At 45.5% G+C, this 24,555-nt stretch overlaps 1 protein-coding gene across 2 annotated transcripts in view; it reads right to left on the bottom strand.

Moving 5' to 3' along the window:
* The window catches only part of osbpl3b (oxysterol binding protein-like 3b), a 72,555-nt gene that overhangs the window by 36,118 nt on the left and 11,882 nt on the right, over window positions 1-24,555 (bottom strand). For both annotated transcript variants that reach the window (XM_010884525.5, XM_010884526.5), the window contains exons 2-4: window positions 11,369-11,585; window positions 2,203-2,319; window positions 676-729 (exon numbers count right to left, since the gene is read on the bottom strand). In XM_010884525.5, the coding sequence (XP_010882827.3) occupies window positions 676-729; window positions 2,203-2,319; window positions 11,369-11,464 (267 nt within the window). In that variant the 5' untranslated portion in view covers window positions 11,465-11,585. The remainder of the gene's footprint in view (window positions 1-675; window positions 730-2,202; window positions 2,320-11,368; window positions 11,586-24,555) is intronic.

Genomic DNA, 24,555 nt, shown 5'->3' with positions numbered 1-24,555 from the left:
CAAGCCTGACTGATGTCATGATAAATGCAGCGCTATTCCCTACCAAGTGCAGGGCAGTCCATTGGGAATGGGGTGGAATTCGGGGGACAGGTGATGTATGGTACGCAAACATTGACAGAAACGTGTCCGTGTGGATGGATAGGTCGACCCGGGGACATTTGTCTGTATGGTCTTCATTTTTCCTGTATACTGACGTTCAGGTGCGAGACTTTGACATGTGGGGAGATGTGATTTATTGCAGCTGCACAAACCTCCCACAGGGCCAGTACCCGATCAGCCACCCATGCAGTATCTTACGAACTAACAACAACACCCGAAACTAGACCCTGGAAGTTGGGTAAGAGGTGGTGCTGTGATATGAACCTCTCTTCCAGTCAGTGTCTCACTGTGACATCCTTCCTCACTTTGTTTTAAGTCCCCTGATGTTATCTGATGGCTCCCCTTTATCAACAAAGATTTTTTCTGTGATTTTTTTTCGTGCCTCGTTCAAGCCATATTTAAATATTCCCTTAGTAATGTAACATGGGAGCCCAGACGTCTGCCGTAAAATGTTGACGTGCCATGAACAGGCCTCCTAATGCAGAAACCCAGTTCTCTAAATATAGCCCGTCTTAGACTGCCTGTGATAGATGTTTGTGTACTAGCAGACAGGGGGGCACAGCCCTTGGTACTCACGTCAGCACAACACTTGGCATACTTCAGGATGCCCTTGTCCAGGTGGAAGTATCTCTGCGGGGGGGGGGGGGGGGGGGGGGGGGGGGGGGGGGGGTGGTAGATTGAGAGGCATGGTCAGAACACATCATCCTGGGGGCAGAAGTTAAAGCTGGCTGTGATGAGAGCAGTGGACTCAGCACCACTGGGTTGTCAAGACAGATGTTTCTCATCCATGCAAGTCGTCCTGTCTCCTGTCCTTCTTCTCCCTATGTACCTGCCTATTCCTCTCTCTCTCTCTCTCTCTCTCTCTCTCTCTCTCTCTCTCTCTCTCTCTCTCTCTCTCTCTCTCTCTCTCTCTCTCTCTCTCTCTCTCTCTCTCTCTCTCTCTCTCTCTCTCTCTCTCTCTCTCTCTCTCTCTCTCTCTCTCTCTCTCTCTCTCTCTCTCTCTCTCTCTCTCTCTCTCTCTCTCTCTCTCTCTCTCTCTCTCTCTCTCTCTCTCTCTCTCTCTCTCTCTCTCTCTCTCTCTCTCTCTCTCTCTCTCTCTCTCTCTCTCTCTCTCTCTCTCTCTCTCTCTCTCTCTCTCTCTCTCTCTCTCTCTCTCTCTCTCTCTCTCTCTCTCTCTCTCTCTCTCTCTCTCTCTCTCTCTCTCTCTCTCTCTCTCTGTGTGTGTGTGTGTGTGTGTGTGTGTGTGTAAGGCATTGTTGGCTGCTGCCTCTGGCTATGCCCCAAATTGCTGTCTACTTTCTGTATATTCCCATAGGTCTCTGGTCAAAAGTAGTGCACTACGTAGGACAAAGTGTCCCATTTGGGACATATTCTGCCTGGTCAGGCGCCATTCAGCATCTCTGACATCATTAAAATGAGACTGCTGAAAACCCTCCTCAAGGCCTCCACAGCTATACTCTCTTCCTCTGGTCACTCAGCCTAATTGGTGTGTGTCCTGAATGGTGCCCTATTCCCTTGATCGAACATAGTTTCCCATAATGAAAACACGGTACGGTTTTGGATGTAGATGTGTTGTAGTCACTCCAGGCAGCAGGTCATCAGCTAATGGAACAGAACTGAACACTGAGATCTGCCTTCCTCTAGTCAATGTCATCAAATGTAAAAAGCCAACCTTTTAGAGAGGGAGAGACAGAAGAATAGAGAGAGAGAGAGGGAGAGAGAGATGGAGAGATTGAGGGAGAGATGGAGGGAGGGCAACGGGAAGAGAGATAGGGGGTATACTGAAAGACATGACCTCCAGGGACATGGAGCTCCAGTTCAGGAAGAGGGCAATTTCATATATCAAGTGATTCAATTAACTAAAAACAAAAAGGCGTGATGTCATCGGCCTTCTGATGAAGAGGGGCTGAGGCAAGGTCAGGCAATAGTTTTGCACTGCTGCATGGGAATATTCATCACACACACATTAGTCAGTTTCCCAGAAAATAGTATTACAGGAAAAGGTAGAATCTATTTACAGAGGTAGTAGGATGGAACTGATGGGATTGGTGTGTGTGACGTGTTAGTTTGTGACTGTATGCGTGTGTGTGTTTTTAAGCCCACCTTGTGCCAGCCCTTCATGGGCCATTTCCTCCTCTTCAACATGTATCCTTCCTGTTTCTGGGGCTCCTGGACGTTACTGTGACCTCCACGCAGTCCCTCAACAATCTCCCAAATGTCCTGTAGAAATACACACACGAACAACGAAAAACAATGCAAGCAACAATGTTTAACAACGCCGGGTTTGAGTTGCTGGCACTGGTGTGGTGTAATTTAAAAACATGTTTTGGAAGGTTTGTGAAGTAGCCGTGTGGTCTAGCGTCTCTGCACAGTGGGACATCCTAATCTCACACCAACGAGCCTGTTTGCTCACTAAAAGGAGCGGACATTCAAGGTCGGGGCCAAGGTTGCCCCACCACTTAGACGAACCAGGTGCGAAGACGGACAAATCAGCAAAGTTGAAATATGACATTTGTTGGATTTATTTTCACTGTTTAAGCCAAGGTGAAGTTATCCTGTTATAGACGCAACGGGGGGGGGGGGGGGGTTTGGAATGGATCTGTCTGGGTGTGATGAACAGTGTTTTACTTGGTTCTTGGAGTCTATCATTAACAGATGCTCCTAGCACATGTTTGTGCTATAGTGTGTTTTACATACTTACGGTAAACTTAGTCGAATTTTATACAGTTTGGGAGGACAATGAATATTGCTGGTATGTAACCATGTTTGGTATTGTAACTTTAATACTTGATTGGAATACATTTAATTACTTGGGGTTAACAAAATACTTGCTGTGTTATGAGTAATGATTAGTAATGTTATATGCTGGTGACTGACACTGACTATGCAATACCTGACTATGTAATTATACGATATCCCAGTAAATGTCTGCCTTCTGGGCAAGTGGCCAACACATGACAGTTCAATCAAAGGACTTATCTTAAAGAAACTTAACACCTTACTTTCAACAGGAAATTTATAAGTAATGTAACTAGTTACTTTATGGGAACTGTTACTACTAATAGTAATTAATTATTAAAGGGAATGTTCCACAACACTGTTGGGAGTGTTTCTAAATATATATATATATATATATATAAATGTTACTTTAGACAGTTAAACATGTCCCAACCAGTGTGACTGCTCTGTTACATCAGACAGTAAAACATGTCCCCCCCAGTGTGACTGTTCTGTTACTTCAGACAGTAAAACATGCCCCCCCACCCAGTGTGACTGTTCTGTTACTTCAGACAGTAAAACATGCCCCCCCACCCAGTGTGACTGTTCTGTTACTTCAGACAGTAAAACATGCCCCCCCACCCAGTGTGACTGTTCTGTTACTTCAGACAGTAAAACATGCCCCCCCACCCAGTGTGACTGTTCTGTTACTTCAGACAGTAAAACATGCCCCCCCACCCAGTGTGACTGTTCTGTTACTTCAGACAGTAAAACATGCCCCCCCACCCAGTGTGACTGTTCCGTTACTTCAGACGGTAAAACATGTCCCCCTCAGTGTGACTGTTCTGTTAACAAGCCCTGTCTGTTCAATGTGCTTCTGGAGAAAACATGCAGACTCACACAGTAATGTCATTGTTGTCTCATTGAATGTTATTAATAGCCCCTACTTTCATTTTAATAAGAAATCTAATCCTGCTGATATCTCAGGGATTCTGCAGAAATGGAGGAGCTTTAGTGAAGCTGCTGGGAACCGTGTGGTGCTTTGTCTCTGTCTGTCTGTCTGTCTCTATCTCTATGTCTGTCTGTCTGTCTCTCTATCTGTCTCTGCTGTATTTCTGTCTGTCTGTCTGTCTCTACTGTATGTCTGTCTGTCTCTGTCTGTCTGTCTCTCTGTCTGACTTCCTTTCGGTCTCTCTGCCCCTGTCTCTCTCTAACTCTTTTTGCCTGTCTCTCTCTCTGTCCTCTGTGCCAGTCACAACAGAGGTTACACAGGCCAAACACACACACACAGCAGTCTCATCACAGTGACTACACCATTCCTGCAATAACTAAACAAACCCATCCGGACGCGGTGTTCAGGGAGGGATGGCCCAGAGTAATGAGCTTGATATTACGGTGAAATCAAATGAGATTAGAGATTATCATCTCCTATCCAGGTCAGTGTTACCTCCCTCAGAGATTAACACCAACACACACAGCAGGTTGTAGCCTTCACTGTGCTGCTAGTTGAGGAGTGGCTGGGAAGCCCCTCATCTCGCTCCAGCCACTCCTTCAAGTAGCACGCGTGTCTGCAAAGGACACAGAGGTCTGGGGTCAGTGAGTGTGTCTGCAAAGGACACAGATGTCTGGGGTCAGTGAGTGTGTCTGCAAAGGACACAGAGGTCTGGGGTCAGTGAGTGTGTCTGCAAAGGACACACAGGTCTGGGGTCAGTGAGCGTGTCTGCAAAGGACACAGAGGTCTGGGGTCAGTGAGCGTGTCTGCAAAGGACACAGAGGTCTGGGGTCAGTGAGGGTCTGAGGACATTGGGCAACTCATTGGCTAATCACTGAGCTTTGGATTAGTTGAGTCAGGGCCACGTTTGACCGTTTCTGCCATAAAATCCTTGGGCGGCCATCTAAGCATTTTCTCTGAATGCCAAAATACTAGAGAAATCAGTGTTACAGTTTTTTCCAGTCGCTTTGATACATTTCTCAGATAAAAATTTGAATTCTCAAAACATTTTGTTGAATCAATTGCACAAGCATGCAATTGATTATGTACGTTTCTCAATTGATTATGTCATGTTGGTCAAAATAGATTATGCTGGTGCTCTGGTGAGTAGTCTGACCACACAAAACATCTAGGCAGAAGTTCATTGAATAAGTGTTTCAATGCAAAATGGTTGAACTTGTCATCATAATCTGTCAAGCAAGTTTTTGGTACATTACAATCTTTTGTCCAGAGTTTTGTTACAGTACTTCATCGTGAATTCATGAATTGCTTTATGGTGTATCTTGACTTTCACTAATGAAGGGGAGGGTGTGACGCATTAGATTATCAACCAGTTCTCTAAAAGAGCTTAGAGGTGCATCTAACGAACCTTCAACTCGCAGGCATATCTAAACAGAGCACAAGGCTGTGGTACAGTTTCTGACAACAAGGTAATGAAACAGGATTCAACAGCCGGGAAGAAGAGGAGTAAGGAGGCGTGGTGGAAGAGCAGGGAGGCCAAACAGAGGAGGAGGTGGATGAAGCCGAGGAGACAGGCGTGTTTCACATGAAATGTTGTGGACCTTGTTCTCAAACATGGCCTTACAATGGCTGAGGCTGGTCGAAGGGTGCAAACGAATGTTGGCAGAACAACCGTGTCCCTCAATCATTCAAATGTTTTGAAGACTGATATGTAATCCAACAATGTGCACTGCACTGTAATACTATATACAGTACTTACTGTAATGCTTCATATACAGTAACAGTAGTCCACTTGCATTTTACAGTAAGAGTAAATATACCTTACAGATGCATACCTGTATTGTAACACAGAAACACAAATATATACATACATAAACTGTGTGTACTGTATCTACACTTGCAAAGTTAACGGTAACATCTTCCACTATCTTGTGTTTGGCATTCGCTGTAGTTCTCCCACATAGGACTGCAAGACTATCACACAAGGGGTGGCAGAGGGCCCTTTTTCACACCTAAACAGGAGGAGGCCATTTGCACCATGTTCAGAGGAAACAGTGCCATTAGACTTAGGGAGATACAGAGTGCCATTATAACTGTTAGCATCTCTACCATCAATAGGGTGCTACATAGAAACCACATAAGCTTGAAACAGCTGTACCATGTACCATTTGAAATGGACGGTCTACTAAAGACTAATCTCTACAGCATGGTCTATGATTAGGTGTAGCCTGGCCCAGGGGGGTGAAGGTGACCAGAAAGGCTTGATACTGTCCACCCTTGCTGTCTTGCCAGGTGGGCTCTCATCGACATTGGGATGCCCTCCCTCCAATGCCTTTCGGGGGCGAAATCACTGGCTTGTTGTTGTCTCTCTGTTGGCCACTTGTGCAGTTGGGCTGTACTCTGCTGGCAATACTTGGCCCTCTTTCAGGGTGGTTGGGGTTGGTGGGTGTCCCTTTGGTTGATGCCTGGCAATGTGGGTTGATTGATTTCCTGCCTGTTGGGCCCTGTCCAGGGCCTCCCCCAGATAGGGCCACAGTGTCGCCGGACCCCCCGTCCCAGTCCCAAGGTCTTAAGCTGCTATATTATTGTGCTGGGGGAGTAGGGTCAGTTTGCCTTCTCCACTAAGATCTCCTTCTCCACTATAAATCCTTGTTGATATGAGGAATGCACTTTCTGAATTTTCCCAGTCTCCTCCCGTTTTGAACATAGGAGGGCATGAGGTCCTGGCCCACATCTGCGGAGTACCTGGCTTGGGGGACCTGTTGCTGTCCCTGTCCAGAGTCCTCCTGGTTGTGTTGCAGATCGAGACAATGCTTGATGATTTCAGCTGCCACTGTGCTTACACCTCCCCCTCCCGTGTTGTCCCTGTCCTTGTCCATCAGGTCATGCTTCTGACCTGGACTACTTTAAATAGACTGTAGACTCAGCCCACACGCATTGATTAATTATTATAATTGTAATCTTAATATGTTCACCTGGCACAGCCAGAACAGTACTGGTCACCCCTCTGAGCCTGGGTCCTCTCTAGGTTTCGTCCTAAATTTTTCCCAGCCACTGAAACTCAACACTACTGTTGTTTGCTCCTTGGGGTTTAAGGCCAGGTGTTTTGTAAAAGCACTTAGCGACAACTGCTGATGTAAAAAGGGCTTTATAAATACATTTTATTGATTGAAGTAAAATATGTGCAACCAGTAACTTCTTTACAGTAAGTGTGAGCTGTATACATTTGCCATGGCTGTAGAAATGAACATGCAATATGTGTATATCTGACGTCACTGTATCTCATCCAAAATGAAAATACATGTAGTTCATAAAACTAATGTAGCATCTTCTGGGATATAGCGTATGGTGGAACTAGAAGCAAGTGAACCACCTCACAACTTCACATACCTGGAATAAGCTGGCTTAAACCTGAACAAATTCAGAAGGCGTGGGCGAAATGTCATTGGACACAGAGCTACTGTGGATGTGTCAGGACAACGAGGAGGGAACATCACTATATGCGCTGCTTTGTCAGAGAATGGTGTGGTAACGCGTATCCCCCTTATAGAGCCATACCACACACAGTGTCTCCTCACCTTCTCAGACACCCTATACAGGGGTCTCATACCTGCAGATGAGAGGTCAGGTTCGTGATGGGTTACCAATGTATGTGGTACTTTGGGATAATGTGAGTTTCCATCGCTCAGACACCATCAGGCAGTGGTTTGTGACCCACCACAGGATGATAATGGAATTCCTCCCAGCCTATTCCCCATTCCTTAACACAGGTGAATTCTCAGCACGGAGGTGGAAGGTCTACGAGCGCCAGCCACATACCCAAATGACCCTGCCGGCTGCCATGATTGCAGCATGCGAGGACATCACAGCCGACGCCTGCAGAGGCTGTATAAGACAAGCAAAAAGATTCTTTCCTCACTGCATCGCAAGAGACGATGTCCGTGACGATGTTGATGAGAATCTTTGGCCCGACAGACTGGAACGTCTGAATGTACAGAAGTGCTTCCTATGTTCACCTGTCCTTTGTTTACATTGTACATGTTCCTTTGTGTTATAGAAGTGGTGTTGTTTTCCTTTCTGAATCCCAATGATGCTGTAATTTGTTGATAGACCAAAAGTATACGCATAAATGTAAAAAAAAGTATTTGATCCCCTGCTGATTTTGTATGTTTGCCCAATGACAAAGAAATGATCAGTCTATAATTTTAATGGTAGGTTTATTTGAACAGTGAGAGACAGAATAACAACAAAGAAATCCAGAAAAACTAAAAATTTGTATAAATTCATTTGCATTTTAATGAGTGAAATAAGTATTTGATCCCCTCTCAATCAGAAAGATTTCGGGCTCCCAGGAGTCTTTTGTACAAGTAACAAGCTGAGATTAGGAGCACACTCTTAAAGGGAGCGCTCCTAATCTCATTTTGTCACCTGTATAAAAGACACCGGTCCACAGAACTGACTGTCAAATCATTCCAATAAACTAGGAGTTCATAGATTTTTCTAATAATGTTTGAGCAAAGGAACACAGAATGAGCCACGAATAGAACTACAGGAGATGGGGGCCTAAAACAATTACTCTCAAATTCAGGCGCAGAGCGGTCGGCTGTGGGTGTGTGTGTGTGTGTGTATACTGTAGTGTGTATGTTTGTTTGTGTGTCACTCCACAGTGATTGCTTCAGAAGAAATACTGTTCAAAAAGCCTTTTCAGACAGCCAGTGGAGAATCGTAATGGAATTGCTGTCGCGGACCACAAGGTGATGTTCTACCGTTCCACTGTGATTGGCCAACAAGGACCACGCCACATCAGAAGTACAGCAGATTTAATATGTTCTCTCTTTGACCCGGCCAAGTCACTGCAATGTGCATGAGCACAAAGGACCTCGTTGCGTGGATGGAAATGAACCCCTGGTCACTGAGTGTGAGCACCTCAACCGAACTTCACTGTAAGCGCTAGCAGAAGAAAATGGTTTCATCAAATGGGTATGGTTTCCTAAGTGATCCTAATTGACTGCAGCAGCAGTTATCTACGCTAACAATCACCCTTCTAACAATTGAGTGCACTACCTTTGAAGGCCCAGAGGTCAAAGGTGCAGTAGCCTAAATAGGCAATAGCCCACACACAATAATGATGTGTATACAGCAATCAGCCATAACATTATGACCACCTGCCGGATATTGTGTAGGTCCCCCTTTTGCCGCCAAAACAGCCCTGACCCGTCGAGGCCTGGACTCCACTAGATCTCGGGAAGGTGTGCTGTGGTTTCTGGCACCAAGACTTTAGCAGCATCCTTCAAGTCCTGTAAGTTGTGAGGTGGGGCCTCCATGGATCAGACCTGTTTGTCCAGCACATCCTACAGATGCTTGATTGGATTGAGATCTGGGGACACCTTGAACTCGTTGTTGTGTTCCTCAAACAATTCCTGAACCATTTTTGTTTTGTGGCATGGTGCATTATCCTGCTGAAAAAGACAAATGCCATCAGGGAATACAATTGCCATGAAAGGGTACACATGGTCTGCAACAATCCTTAGGTAGGTGGTACGTGTCAAAGTAACAACCACATGAATGACAGGAAGCAAGGTTTCCCAGCAGAACATTGCCCAAAGCATCACACTACCTCCGCTGGCTTGCCTTCTTTCCATAGTGCATCCTGGTGCCATGTGTTCTCCAGGAAAGCGACGCGCACACACACCTGGCCATCCACATGATGTAAAAGTAAATGTGATTCATCAGACCAGGCCACCTTCTTCCATTGCTCCGTGGTCCAGTTCTGATGCTCACGTGCCCATTGTAGGTGCTTTCAGAAGTGGGCAGGAGTCATCATGGGCACCCTGACTGGTCTGCGGTTACCCAGCCCCATACACAACAAACTGGGATGCACTGTGTGTTCTGACACCTTTCTATCAGTACCAGCATTAACTTTTTCAGCAATCTGAGCTACAGTAGCTTTCCTTCCTTAGACCACTTCTGATAGGTACTGAGCACTGCAGATCAGGAGCACCCCACAAGGGATGCAGTGTTGGAGATGCTCTGACCCAGTCGTCTAGCCATCACAATTTGGCCCTTGTCAAAGTCACTCAGATACGAATGTTTGCCCATTGTCAACAACTTTGAGGACAGAATGCTCACTTGCTGCCTAATATATCCCACCCACTGACAGGTGCCATGATAATGATATAATAAGTGTTATTCACTTCACCATGTTATGGCTGATCGGTGTATATATATATATATATATATATATATATATATATATACTCACCTAAAGGATTATTAGAAACACCATACTAATACTGTGTTTGACCCCCTTTTGCCTTCAGAACTGCCTTAATTCTACGTGGCATTGATTCAACAAGGTGCTGAAAGCATTCTTTAGAAATGTTGGCCCATATTAATATGGAGATTTGTGGGATGCACATCCAGGGCACGAAGCTCCCGTTCCACCACATCCCAAAGATGCTCTATTGGGTTGGGATCTGGTGACTGTGGGGGCCATTTCAGTACAGTGAACTCACTGTCACGTTCAAGAAACCAATTTGAATTGATTCGAGCTTTGTGACATGGTGCATTATCCTGCTGGAAGTAGCCATCAGAGGATGGGTACATGGTGGTCATAAAGGGATGGACATGGTCAGAAACAATGCTCAGGTAGGCCGTGGCATTTAAACGATGCCCAATTGGCACTAAGGGGCCTAAAGTGTGCCAAGAAAACATCCCCCACACCATTACACCACCTGCACCAGCCTGCACCGTGGTAACAAGGCATGATGGATCCATGTTCTCATTCTGTTTACGCCAAATTCTGATTCTTTATGTAGGACATTTTCACTTAGGGGTGTACTCACTTTTGCTGCCAGTGTGTTGAGTTATTTTGAGGGGACAGCAAATTTACATTGTTATACAAGCTGTACCCTCACTACTTTACATTGTAGCAAAGTGTCATTTCTTCAGTTTTGTCACATGAAAAGGTATACTAAAAAATTTACAAAAATGTGAGGGGTGTACTCACTTTTGTGAGATACTGTATACAGATAAATAAATATACAGATATTTAGAAGGAAAAAATTATATTTACATATACACCAAAAAATATTTCAGTTGTATCTAAATATATTTCCATAAACTAGTTTTGCATATGGGAGGATGAAACTTGGCATAGCCAGTTAGACCTCCAGGTCCTCTGTGGCCAGGCTTGTCATTTTAGTTTGCATGTGAATAACTTATTATGCCACTTTTTATGTTGCGAAAAGGCAGGACATCCATGCTGTTGTTAGGTGGGTTTCCTCCATCTCGTAGAAAAGACAAATTCATTATTACTGTACACTTAATAATATTAATAATATGAAAAGGTTGCTGAAAGAGCACTGTACTTTAACCAGCACTGCAGCAGTACATGTGAACTGGAGGCAGCAGCTAAGACCACTGTACCAAACTAGGACCCTTTATACTATGAACTCAACCAGAACTCAACTGTGGATTACCAGAGTGGTTCTCTCCCTGTGTAATTCATACTTCAGTGTGTGTTCGTATGTGTGTGTGTGTGTGTGTGCGTGTACCTTGTGTGTTAGTATGTGTGTCACTGTGTGTGGTCACTGTTACCTGACGACTGTCGTGTTTGGAGGAGGAGCTGCTGTTGCTGCGTGAAGGGGAGGAGATCTTGTGAGACATGACTGAGTTCCTCTCCTCTGAGCCCATCTTGCCCCTGGATGCCAGGCTGTCCACTTAGGTAGGGCTTCACTCTACTGGCCGTCACTGCTGGGGTCACCGCTGGGGTCAGTGAGGTGCAGCAGCTGTATCCACCGGGAACATCCCCTCACTGAAAGACAGAAAGGGAGGGAGTGAGGAGAAGGAGAGTGGGAGGGAGAACAGAGAGAGGGAAAAGGGAGAGTGAAGACGGGAGAGGAAAAGTGTGGGAGAGAGAGAAATGGTGATCTGACAGATTGGAGAAAGAACTCATTTGAACCGTTCAAACTGCTTAGTACCCCTGGGAACCACCAACACACAGACACCAGATTCACCAAATGGAACCCTATTCCCTGCATACTTCAGACCAGAGGGTCAAAAGTGAACAGGATGCCATTTGGAAAGAACTCTGTACTGGTGAGTCATAGTTAACACACAACAAGTGTAAAGTACACATTACTGACAGCCCTATATACAAGTGTGTGTTTGTGTGTAATAGGATGTACATCCCAGGGCATCAGATACAAGCAGAACTTGGCTGTTAGAATCAGAAACCCCAACAGTCCTCTGATTGACAGAACATGGGCTAGTGGTTTCAAGAGAGTTACACATGCATGCACGCACACACGCTCACACACAAACAAAACACACGCACAGACTCAAACCGCTTCATGTTGACGTTTCTGCTCATCAGCCTTTCTCATCTCTAAACTATATAACTATTCTGTCCCCCACAATAACACTGGGGAGAACTAACCCAGTATCGGTCTCCATAGATACATGCTCAGTCATGATCGCTCAGACACGACTGGCCTGATTTTGACTGATAGCGGGGTGAATGAGGAATCTTTGACAGGTAACTACACTGATTGGCCCAGGGAGAGACACATGGTTTGCTGGAGAGGACGTTTTCACTGTTGCCTTGTGTTTCATCCCAGCACCGGTTCTCCTCATCTGATATTCAATTGACCAAAGGCTGTGATTCACCAATATGTCAAATGGTATCAGGTTATGATCCAGCGACCGATATGTCAAATGCTATCAGATTATGATCCAGTGACCGATATGTCAAATGCTATCAGATTATGATCCAGTGACCGATATGTCAAATGGTATCAGATTATGATCCAGTGACCGATATGTCAAATGGTATCAGATTATGATCCAGTGACCGATATGTCAAATGCTATCAGATTATGATCCAGTGACCGATATGTCAAATGGTATCAGATTATGATCCAGTGCTCAACTGCACTGAAGAACTATCAGTTCACTGGCAGATAACATGCAGTTTGAACACAACGAATACGATTGAGGGTGTTTATTCATCTCTCTCAGAAGATCCATAAGTCATAAAGACGTCAGATGGATTAATAAACGTTAACGAGCCACACACAACATCAATCATCATGTAGTGTCCTATAGTAAAGGGTTATTTTCACTGTGTGTGTGTGTGTGTGTGTCTCATTTATCCGTTGATTAAAAACCAGCGGTAGCTCCATTATTTTTACAGATCCATTACATGTTACAGTTTCAAAGACCACATGGTGCAGGTCATTGAGCAGCAACATGCTTCACTGACCAGATCCAGCAAATAGTGAACCAGATCCCCGCCGACAGAGACAGACAACATGGCCCTGAACCCACTGATCAGCCAGACTGAAAAACTATCTGTCCAGATATGATCTATTACACAGCCATCCCTAACATTAAAGATGCAGTCTTGGACTTCTGCTATGCACAGAATATTGCTTTTAAAACTCCCATTCTGGGCTGGATGTGTAATATGTTGTTTATATGTGCATAATAATAAATGGGGAAAATTGATGTCACTTTCTTGAGTGTAATGGAGTTGACGTGTGACTATGACATGAATATATATCACTCATGGCATCTGAAGGGGAAATAATGTTTTCTGTCACTACGGCTTGAAATCACGCTTGGCTCCACTGAATTCCACGGGGAAGGATTACTTCTGCGCCCACGATGCTCCAGCAGCCCTGCTGTCTTTCACCACAAGGACTGATCCAACAAGTGAAGTCCAGAGAGATAACTTCTGCAAAACTGGGATGTGGTGTCAGTCTGTATGTCTCTGTACAGTCAGGGACCATGCACAACTCCCCAAATGTCACCCAATTCTCTAAACACTTCCTGCATTCTGACCGCTTTTGTTAACCACTCCTTCCCCCAATTAATTCGAATCTCGTATTAACGCGGCATCCTGGAGCAGGCTGGACAGAGAGTCAGAGATCATACGCAGACAAGCATCCACAGAGAAGCACGCCCCCATTGCGTTCAGGATCTATCCACACAGCTCAATTAACCAGGAAGTTAACCACAATAAGCTTGCACGCATCGCCACCATCGCCACCGCCCAAGACTAGGGATATTTTCCCTGTTGTTTGTGGCTGGTGTGTGAGTCGACTTCCATGTGACCTCTCAGAGTACAGCAGAGATCCGTCCCATATGCAGCGTCTAAGCGTCTAAACTCTGTGGGTGCTGTTCTTCGTGAGGCTTACTCCGTTACACGGTATCTCCTCACATCCCCGGACCAGCGGAGTCTAGTTTCAAACCAGCCAGACGAACCTAGCACCAGCCAGTTCAGTCCAGCTTCAACCCAGCCAGACGAACCTAGCACCAGCCAGTTCAGTCCAGCTTCAACCCAGCCAGACGAAACTAGCACCAGCCAGTTCAGTTCAGCTTCAACCCAGCCAGAAGAACCTAGCACAAGCGCCAGTTCAGCCCAGCTTCAACACAGCAAGACTAACCTAGCACCAGCCAGTTCAGCCCAGCTTCAATCCAGCCAGACTAACCTAGCACCAGCCAGTTCAGCCCAGCTTCAACCCAGCCAGAAGAACCTAGCACAAGCGCCAGTTCAGCCCAGCTCCAGTCCAGTTTAACTAAGACAGTCCAGCCCAGCCTGCTCTCCGGTCACAAAGTAGAAGCCTGAATGCCACTCCAATATACACGTCAAGATTAATCCCATTAAAACACCAATACTCTGCCTTCTCCCTCTGCTCCTTAATGGCTCCTACATTCTACTCGGTGATTCTGTGGTTTCAGAGAAAATGGGCCTGCCGGTCATCTGAAACCTCCTTCTCCATCCTTCTCCACCTTTCTCCACCCCGTCGGATCAAATGTTCTCCGGGCGTTATTCATTCGTTTAAAGGCTTTAGGGAGCCGAAAGGTCATTATATGAACTCAAATTAAATAAATAATCCTGCTTTTAGTCGTTACACAAAGTTGTGTCTATGAGTTGCAGCTGAAGAACAGCAGCCGGCGATAGGGGTTAATGTGGAGGGTTTGATGCCACGCGTGGCTCTGTGTTCCCCGTGTGCTGGAGTTACTTGGCAACAGATGGTCCCGTGTATCTCAGCTGTTTAAAGGTGCTGTTCAATTCCCCTAACCCAGTATGAGAACAGTGTGTGGACCTACAGTGTGCAAGTCACTCTGGAAAAGGGTGTCTGCTGAGTGGAGCTTTGATCTACCAGTCAGTGCGTAGTGGTGTCTTTATGTTTAGGTCTGTCTGAGTGGGTTGCCTCCTCCTCCACTGTGTAAGGAACAGGAAGGCTAGTCTACCACATGGAGGTGATATTTTAACCCTGCCACGCCTACACTGAGTGATACCGACATAACGCTGTCACTGTGAACGCATCTCATCTACTTAACGCTCGCCAGTCGTGTCGGGTGTCTAACCCAGACGTTCACCTCTGACCTCGGAGTGCGTGACGCCTGTGACGTTCGGTCTACACATGGGTCCAGGTTTACCACCGGATGAAAGGCCTGTTTGAAGGTAAACAAGGGCAGCTGCCTCTCTCCCCTCTCTCATTCAGGCCTAGTTATCATTCATTTACCCCACAATCCACTCATCCTGCCTCTCCTCCAGTCACACTTCATTACTGCTTTATTGCTTCACGGTAAGAGGAGGTGCAAAAGGGAATAGGGTGCCATTTGGGATGCAGGAGGTCCCTCTCCACCGCACCTCCTCCTGTCAGACAACAGGCTATGTCACTCCCCCATCAGGGTCAGAAGAGGATCAGATCAGTGTTTTGCCGCTCTGTAAATATACTTTAAGTGTGAATAGGACAGCTGAATAGGACATGTAAACAGTGTCTGTATGGCTGCCTGTCTTTTTGTCTGTCCGCCCACCTGCCAGTCTCTTCTGTAAACATGGTAACAATGAAGGTTGGGGGGATGGGAGTGAAGAGGAAGGGCAATAAAGAGGGAAAGATGGGAGGATAGAAGAGGGAGGATGGGAGACGATATCAGGGAGGGTGAGGGTTTATGGGAAAGAGAGGATGGATAAGACAGGGCAAGGACTGGGAAGAAAAGTGGAAACTGGGAGGGAGGGATGGGTTAGGGGGAGATAGGGAAGAGGGAGGGAGGGAGGGATGGGTTAGGGGGAGATAGTGGGGAGTGAGGAATGGTTTAGGGGGAGATAGGAAAGAGGGAGGGAGGGATGGGTTAGGGGGAGATAGGAAAGAGGGAAGGAGGGAGGGGTTAGGGGGAGATAAAGAAGAGGGAGGGAGGGATGGGTTAGGGGGAGATAGAGAAGAGGGAGGGAGGGATGGGTTAGGGGGAGATAGAGAAGAGGGAGGGATGGGTTAGGGGGAGATAGGGAAGAGGGAGGGATTGGTTAGGGGGAGATAGGGAAGAGGGAGGGAGGGATGGGTTAGGGGGAGATAGGGGGGAGTGTGGAATGGTTTAGGGGGAGATAGGAAAGAGGGAGGGAGGGATGGGTTAGGGGGAGATAGAGGGGAGTGTGGAATGGTTTAGGGGGAGATAGGGAAGAGGGAGGGAGTAAGGGATTTCAATGAGTTGGGGGGGGTCTTTATATGTACACTTCCAGTTAGGATGGATGATTAATAGGGCAACGTTTACTCATCCACAAGATTGGCCCCCTGAGACAGAAAGACAGACCTACAGACAGACCCACACACACACACACACACACTGACACACGGTGAGCTGAATAGCAATTAGTCATGGCCTGAACTCCATCCTCCAGAGTGGAAAGAATGAACCACCAGATGACAGTATCACCTGACGAGCTCTCTGCTCTCCCAGACCCTGAAGAGTAGCTAGGTTACTTATTCATATTACAAACTCACTAACTCCACTCAAGGCATTTTACTGAAATCATGTATCCATGATTATACATTTTACTTCTGCTTTCATAAATAACCACACAACTCACAGCCAAACAAAGTGTGGAGGAAGGTGGCTAATGTGTGGTGAGAATTCAAGTAAAACAAGGCAGGAATATTACCAGGCTTATGTCGAAGTGAGGTGAGATCACGCACACGCACACACACAGACACACACAGACACACACAGACACACACAGACACACACAGACACACACACTCCCCAACCCTGCTATAGTGTGACAGATGAATTATGTGCAAGCCCTACATGACCAATAAAGAAGCCTTGCTATGGTGTGAATCAATAAAAGGATATTGCAGAAGAAGAGCAAGAAAGAAGGAAACATATTTCATGGCCAAAATAGGTGCCAGCATGAAGGAAACACTAACACAACTAGTGTCTGGCCATCACGAGCTGCCGTGACAGCGTGTGTCAGTGTGTCTTCGCACACATTCTACAAGTGTGGAATGTGACACCCTTCCACAACCAGATCTATAGTCTTGTGTGTCTTTGCCGTGATGGAAAATGCTGTCCAGAACCACCAGGTCTGGTGACTGAGGTGGGCGTGGCATATGGTTTACACTGCTTCCCTGACCAACAGACCGTGTAGTGGAGACTAGTCCCTCAGTCATCCCGAAAGACCCAATCAGGATCGAAGTGCGTCCCATAGGTTGAAGGCAGTCACTCAGAACTGCTGCGCATTTATTAGTGTTCTGACTCATCCCAAACAAACTACAGCAGACTAATTCAAATACTGTTTAACATGATTTTTACTATGGGCTTTGTTGAGCTGGCCTAGTTCAATGGAACCGATAAAACATTTATTAAATGTTAGTACCACACCATCTGCCACTCTGGGAAGTCTCAGGCAAGAGATCAAAGTATTTGAAGGATTTCAACTAGCATTTCATCTGGTCTGCTGGCAAAGTACAGCCACACAACAGGCGTAAATACTGTTGAAAGGACAGCATATTGAGAGGAACAACAACAGCACAAAGATGATCAATGTGAAATCACAGCATATTGGGAAGAACAGCACAGGAAGATCAATGTGAGATCACAGCATATTGGGAAGAACAGCACAGGAAGATCAATGTGAGATCACAGCATATTGGGAAGAACAGCACAGGATGATCAATGTGAAATTAAAGCATATTGGGAAGAACAGCACAGGATGATCAATATGAAATCAAAGCATATTGAGTGAAACAGCAACAGCACAAGATTATTAATGTGATATCAAAGCATGTTGATCTGTTCGGCACACAATGGTTAATGTGGAATCAGCCGGTAAGCTTAATAAAGGGGATGCTAGATTGGTGGATGTGTGGAGGGAGGCAGAACCACTGAAACAGCATACACAAAAGAACCTGAAAGAACGAACGGAACCGACAGAAGCTTGTCAGTCAATGCCTCCATTTTGTTTTATGGCAACAACAAAAATCTTATGCGCTTGTCAGTGAGCAGTAGCTCTCACCAAAAGTGATGTCCATTAGTAATTGCATACATGTTATCAGCCGTGGTACTTTACAACCGGTACAGGGCTGAGGATGAATGAGCCAAGCCGGTTATGATCAGAAGGCCATATTAGTATGAGGGCCAGACTCCCCAGGACACCAGGGGTTAACACCACTGCTCCTACCATAAGTGCTGTGGGATCTCTAGAGATAACAGTCAAGACACTTCTTTGACATCTCATCAGAAAGACAGAACACAACGCAGAGCGAGGTCCTTAATCACAGCCCTCAGGCATTGGGATCTCATTAAACCAGAGGAAAGGGGATCTCTGGCTGACCCTGTCTAACAGCACTTCCAGCAGCGTCTGGTCTATCGTGCAGACAGAGACCGGGAGAGATCCTGAAGGGTGTGCTCCCAACAAACATAAAAGCATTGGAGTGGTGTACACATACTGTTGGCTGCAGGGAAATCTGTGAGGCTAATTGAACAGGGGCACACTTTAGAGGAAAAGAGAGAAAATCCATGAGGGTAATTGAACAAGTGCACACTTAAGAAGAAATGAGAAAGAAATCCATGAGGTCAAATGAACAAGTGCACAATTTGGGATAAAGGAGAGATTACTGGGGTATAATGTCTCATGAAAGTCTGTCGGATGACTAGCTCTTTGTGTTAGAGAGGGGCATTTTACAGGTTCTTTACCAGGATTTCCAAGTATTCTAAAAGACCAACGTAACAGCACACACTTTCAAAAGACATTCAAACAGAAAACTCCTTTCAAGTCAAACCTTAATGCACTGAGAAATGAGAGACGTGATGCAACTTATCAAAACACTGACCAGCCTTCCTCATCAGTGCCCATTACAGTGTTAATGCCAGCCCTAAACTCATTCGGAGAGACAGGCTTGGGCGATTTCATGCCATTTTGAGGTTTGTTTCCGGGCGGAAGGGCCCGTGAACTGGAAAGCTTTTTTAAAATCGATGTCAACAAAACACAGTAACGAGATCATAGGTGACAGCTTCTATTTGTATGCCGGGCAGCGACACTGTATACACGGACTCAGCAATCAGGTCAGCTGTGCGTTTCAATGGATATGGATCCAGATGGTCAGGTTTCTGTTTTGAGTCAATAACCTTTAGGTTCTTATGTGCACATCAGGAATGGCAAAGGGTGAAAAATAAAAACAAAAACATGTCTTACTTCAGTATTAACAAATTCACAATTACCTGAGTTTGATGACATTTCTTTTTGTTTTAAGAAAAAACAGAATACAGAGTCTGTGATGAAATGGAGAGCAAAGACTGGGGCCTGAGTCTTACAGATGAATGGTTTCTTTTCCCCCTAAAAATAGCCTGTCCCACATGTTTAGCAAGGTTGGTTTAGTTGAGTCCCAAATAAAACACCTTTTCCTATATAGCTCACTACTTAGTTTAAGATGGCATACTTTATAGGTATTAGTGTGTTATTTTGGACAAATCCAATCTTATGTAAGGACACCTGGTGTTGTTGGCCAAGGACCCACAGAACAATCAAGAGTCCCTCTACCCTGACACAAAACTACACACTCAACATCAAACTTGATGATTTAGAACAGAAGTAACAGGTAAATTCATTTTCAAGTAAATTCATCATGTGCTAAAAACTTGGTTTTAGTCAAGCCACGACAACCTGTGAACATTTTTTGAATTTTCTTCCAGAGCACACGTCATTGTGGGGGAATTCCTCTCAGTTTGTTCTCAGTGTTACTATGTGTAGGCTACAGTCCATTCATCCTGGCATGTCTATAAGGTGGGTTGTGGTGGCCTAGTGTGCAGTAGTCAGCACACTCAGCAGCCTATGACTCACAAAATAATCCACAAAGAGCGTTGTTGGAGAACAAATTGGTGTTTACAGAAATGACAGTGCTTGAGCTTGGATGTTAAATGCAACAGTTAAAAGATCAAACACAAAATCTCTAAGCCTCCCACAGTGATTCCCACACAGAGAAGTGATAGATACATTGAGGTCAATTTTGGGAACTTTGAGGTAAAAACATTCAAAAATGAAACTCACTTTCAAAACACACATTTCCAGGGGTTCTGACACAGTAATTGAGAACTGATTTATAGAGAGAGACACAGAAAATGAGACAGAAAGACTTTTAGTAGGAGAGATACATAGACAGAAAGAGCTCAACCTTGACAGAAAGAGCTCAACCTTGACAAGCTCAACATCAACAAGACAGAGCTGCTCTTCCTCTTGGGTAGGCCAGAATACCACAGACTCGTCAAATCCTATCTGGACCACTGCATCTCTCTCTGGTGGCTGGTATTCCTATTTGGGGCATCAAACCCCTGCAACTTATCTAGAACATGACAGACTGTCTGCTGTTCAACATTCCAGAATTCCTCCATGTCACTCCACTCCATTTTACACTCCACTGGATTCCAGTTGATGCTTGCGTGAACTCCAAGACCATGATGTTAGCCTGGAGTGGATAAGGGACTGGCTCTTCCTTACATTCAGGCTATGCTGAAACCCTACTCCCCCGACGTAAGCTTTTCGTTCGGCCACCTCCGGTCTCCTGGTCATCCCACCCGTACCGGAGAGTAGCTCCCACAGTCAAAGCTGTTCTCTGTCCTGGCACCCCACCAATAGAGCTACCTTCTCCCTGTTTTATGGACAGCAGAGCCCATTTGCAGATCATGCTAATTTAGACATATAAGTCTTATACAAACCCCTATAACAACGAGAACATGCCACAAATGCATAACATGCCAATGGGACAAAGAGAGTGAGATAGAGGAGCTAGCTACTGATCATGAACTGACCATGTACGTCTCTTGCAAAGTGACAAGGTTTTCATACCCACGTCACGTGCGGCTTAGTTTGAACGCTGGCTTTCCAACCATTTTGGTCCTTAAGCTTGATCGGGCCATAAATTACGAGAAGGAAACAAAAAAGGGAACTCTGGCCCGACATTTTCCAGTCATGTAAGACTAAATCTCACAAGCCTGAACAGCCAAGCCTACAAGAATATCCTGGTTTCAGGACGCGGTGGGGGAAAGGAAAGCACAGGGATAAAAAATGGATGAGCTGCCTACAAAACCTCTAGGAGAGTATTTCCGTTGTAAACTTGACTGCATTATTTAAACACCACACTCACACAGCTCGTCTGAAAGATGGGTTTTCCATCCGCCATGTATGAAGCTGACATTCCAATGCAGCTAGGATACATTCTAAATCTCAGCCTATTTCCTATATTGCGCTACTAGACCTGGCTCTTTCATAAACTGAGTGACAATGAGAGCAAAAACTGTGAAGAATTAGGCACTATCTAGAGAATATGGTGCAATTTCAGATGCAACAGTGCCGTATTAAAATTTCACCCGCCGTGGACAGAATATAATTAAAACTATCTGGGCTTGGAAACCAGTTAACCTTCTTTTCCTGGTAGCTCAGGGTGAGACAAAGGAGAAAGGTTGTGGCTTGACTGTTAATGAGTTCAAAATCACCAGAATCCACAGATAATTGTCCACAGGGGAACAAACTTAAGGAGCTTATGTGCTCCATACAAGGTGTGAATAATTTTTCCTGGACCGAGATTTAATAAAATGGCATTGTGAAAACGAAAGGTATTCGATATTAAATTGAATCTGCCTCACCGGAGGACAACCAGCCATCCCTATTTTCTATACAGTCTTGTGTTTGGTTTGATGAGGAAGTTTTAAAAAGGTAGCAACGTGGGTGGCTGGCAGGCTGCAGTCTTTACCAAGGCTGAGAGACACCCCCTTATAACACCTCAGGTACCATCCCAAATGGCACACTTCCCTATAATGGGTACCGCAGTTTTATGGTTTAGGGCACAAAATAGGGAATAGGCTGCTCCTATTTGTTATGTGTTATCTCTGTAGTCCGGCCTCTGTGTCGAATAGCCAATTTGTCTTCTCACAAAGCTGTAGGGTCGGAGGAATACAGGACTGCCTCAGACCACGATTTGTGTCTGCATAGCAACCTGCCTGAAAAAGGCTGTCTAAACACAGCCGTAATTGGACTGGTAGCAGAGACAAAGGACCCAGGTCACCGTGATGTCACACACACCTAACTGAAGGGACTCGATCTGAGGAAAGGAACAACGGCAGGTCATACATCATGTTGCAAAGGCCCCACTAGGTCCAGGGCACTAATTATGTACTTCAGAAGAGTAAATGGGTGCACATTCATAGAACAGCCAAGACCGAGGCCATGATCCAGAACACAGATGGCGTGCGTCTCTTTGATGAGAGTCTGCGTGCATTTGACTTCGCAATGTATCACCAAACATCGTCATTGGAAATACTTCTCTCCCAGGAATAGCTCCATCTCTCTAGCTACCCATCTGAATGGATAACCCGCCCGGCTAACATGGTACACAGAGTAAAGGGACAAGACAGAGCCTAGATCACCCCTGTGACCTGACACGTTTCCCTTAAATACATGAGTGGTGGGCCACTGGAAAACTGTCTATTGAAAAACAATAGGTTTTGACATGGTCCTTGGGACATTCCTGGAACACCAAAATGTTGTGTCAAGGTCCCTTGGATGTCCCTAGAACATCATAATGTTGTGTCAAGGTCCCTGGAACATCATAATGTTGTGTCAAGGTCCCTTGGAGGTCCCTGGAACATCAAAATGTAAGATGAGGGAGGAGAGGCTGCCCAGGATTTGGCCACTGCGTGTTGGATGTTGCCTGAGTACCTGGTGGACAGTGAACCTGATGCACTGGGTTCATCCCAAATTATGCCCTATTCCCTATTGACCAAAGCCAAATGGGTCGAAAAGGATGCAAAGTGTTTCTAAATAAGTCATTTTGGAACATACTTGTACCCATCTAGAGATGTCGGCATGAAATATTGACAGAAGGGTTTGGACTTCTGCATTTTAGCACAGAACTCTGGGCAGAGGAATGGATGAAATGCCGTCCAAATACCAAGTGTTGTCTTCCGTTGGGACACAAATTAGCATCTCATAGTTTCCACTAAAACAACACTAATGGTATTCCTACAGCATTACAGTGCAGAGAGAATGCTGACGTTTTATTATGTTCAAAGGAAGGTTGAAAGTAAGTGTGTGTGTGTGTGTGTGTGTGTGTTTGTCATTTCACAGCGGGTGTCTGTCCTTCCATGAAGCTGTTAATGCAGACAAACAGGGTGAGAGGCAGAGAGGGTGAGAGTGAGAGAGGGAGATGGGGGAGAGAGGGTCAGGGCTTTTACGTAGACAGAGTTATCCTTGAGTGTGTTGCTGTATAAAACATTACCACCAACTCAAAGCAAAGGAACATCAGACAGGGCAGTGATCAGGCCAAAAAGTCAGGACACAACTGCCTTGTCCAGGTCCTTCTATGAAAGTAACTTATTCATTTTACATACAGTAAAATACTAAGGTCCGCATCCAATAAGGTCTGAAGCTCTTATGTTCTGGAAGCCTGTTTCCCGTTTCCTGACCTTCCATCTTTGAGTCCATCTGAATCCCAAATGTCAATCTATTCCCTATGCCTCCTTACAAATATACTGCTTACAGCACGTCCAAAAGTAGAGAATGTAACGCAGTACCGTGCACAGACCTCCCGAGGGGCATGTGCTGAAACTGAATAAGTGGGTGGAGTTGTTGGCTCACACAGATGGACGATGAGTTGGAGTCAGCGACACGGATAGAAAAAGAAGCAAAGCATGCCCGTCGACGCAAAGCACGCATGTCACCAATGCGGACGGGGACATGTCAACTGGAAAGGGCACTAGTTAGCAAAGGGGCATGTGCTCTGCAAAGGTTGAGCCTTACCTGTGCACATGCCTGATGTAATGGTAGGACAGACCGGAGCAGCTGACAAGAGTGGGGCTGACAAGAGATCGACGGGTATCGTATTGTGATTGAGAAACAGCAACCAGATAAATCCAAAAAGAACTTCTCTGCAGCCCAGCCCAGCTGGTGATCCACCCAATGTGATTACTGAGGAAGACAAGAGCTAGCTGCTACAGGCTGCAATCTGTCAAACAACTCCCAACCCATGCATGCACTATGCTGTGAGAGGAAGGCCTCACCCTCTGACTAATGTGCACTGAAGAAAGCATTCTGTATCTGAAATCTATCTAAATTGTTTAATATCCCTTGTCCTCCAACAAAAGCACTAGAAGTTGGAATAAGCGCAGAAGGGAGTAAAGAATCTCCCTCTGGCCCCACTGTGGGTGAGGAGAGGGGGTGAAAACACACATGCATACACATACTAGGACAGTACAGCACGGCGACAGCCTCAAGTGGATATCCAATCTGCCAGGCCCCATTGTGGGATCCTGCATTCTTCATTAGAACATATTCATGACCAGGGGGATAATGGCAGTTGAGTCCGCTGGCCTATGATTGTGTGTGTGTGTGTGTGTATGTGTGTATTTACTAAAGTCAGTTGCTCTGGATCAAATTGTCCGCTGTAATTATAAAAAAATATAAATGTGTGTGGCTGGGTGTCTTTGTGAGACACAGAGAGGGA

The sequence above is a fragment of the Esox lucius genome, chromosome 20 (assembly GCF_011004845.1).
Source record: "Esox lucius isolate fEsoLuc1 chromosome 20, fEsoLuc1.pri, whole genome shotgun sequence".
Lineage (NCBI taxonomy): Eukaryota > Metazoa > Chordata > Actinopteri > Esociformes > Esocidae > Esox > Esox lucius.
The sequence above is the reverse complement of the archived record's forward strand: the minus strand, read 5'-3'. Positions and strand labels throughout refer to the sequence as shown.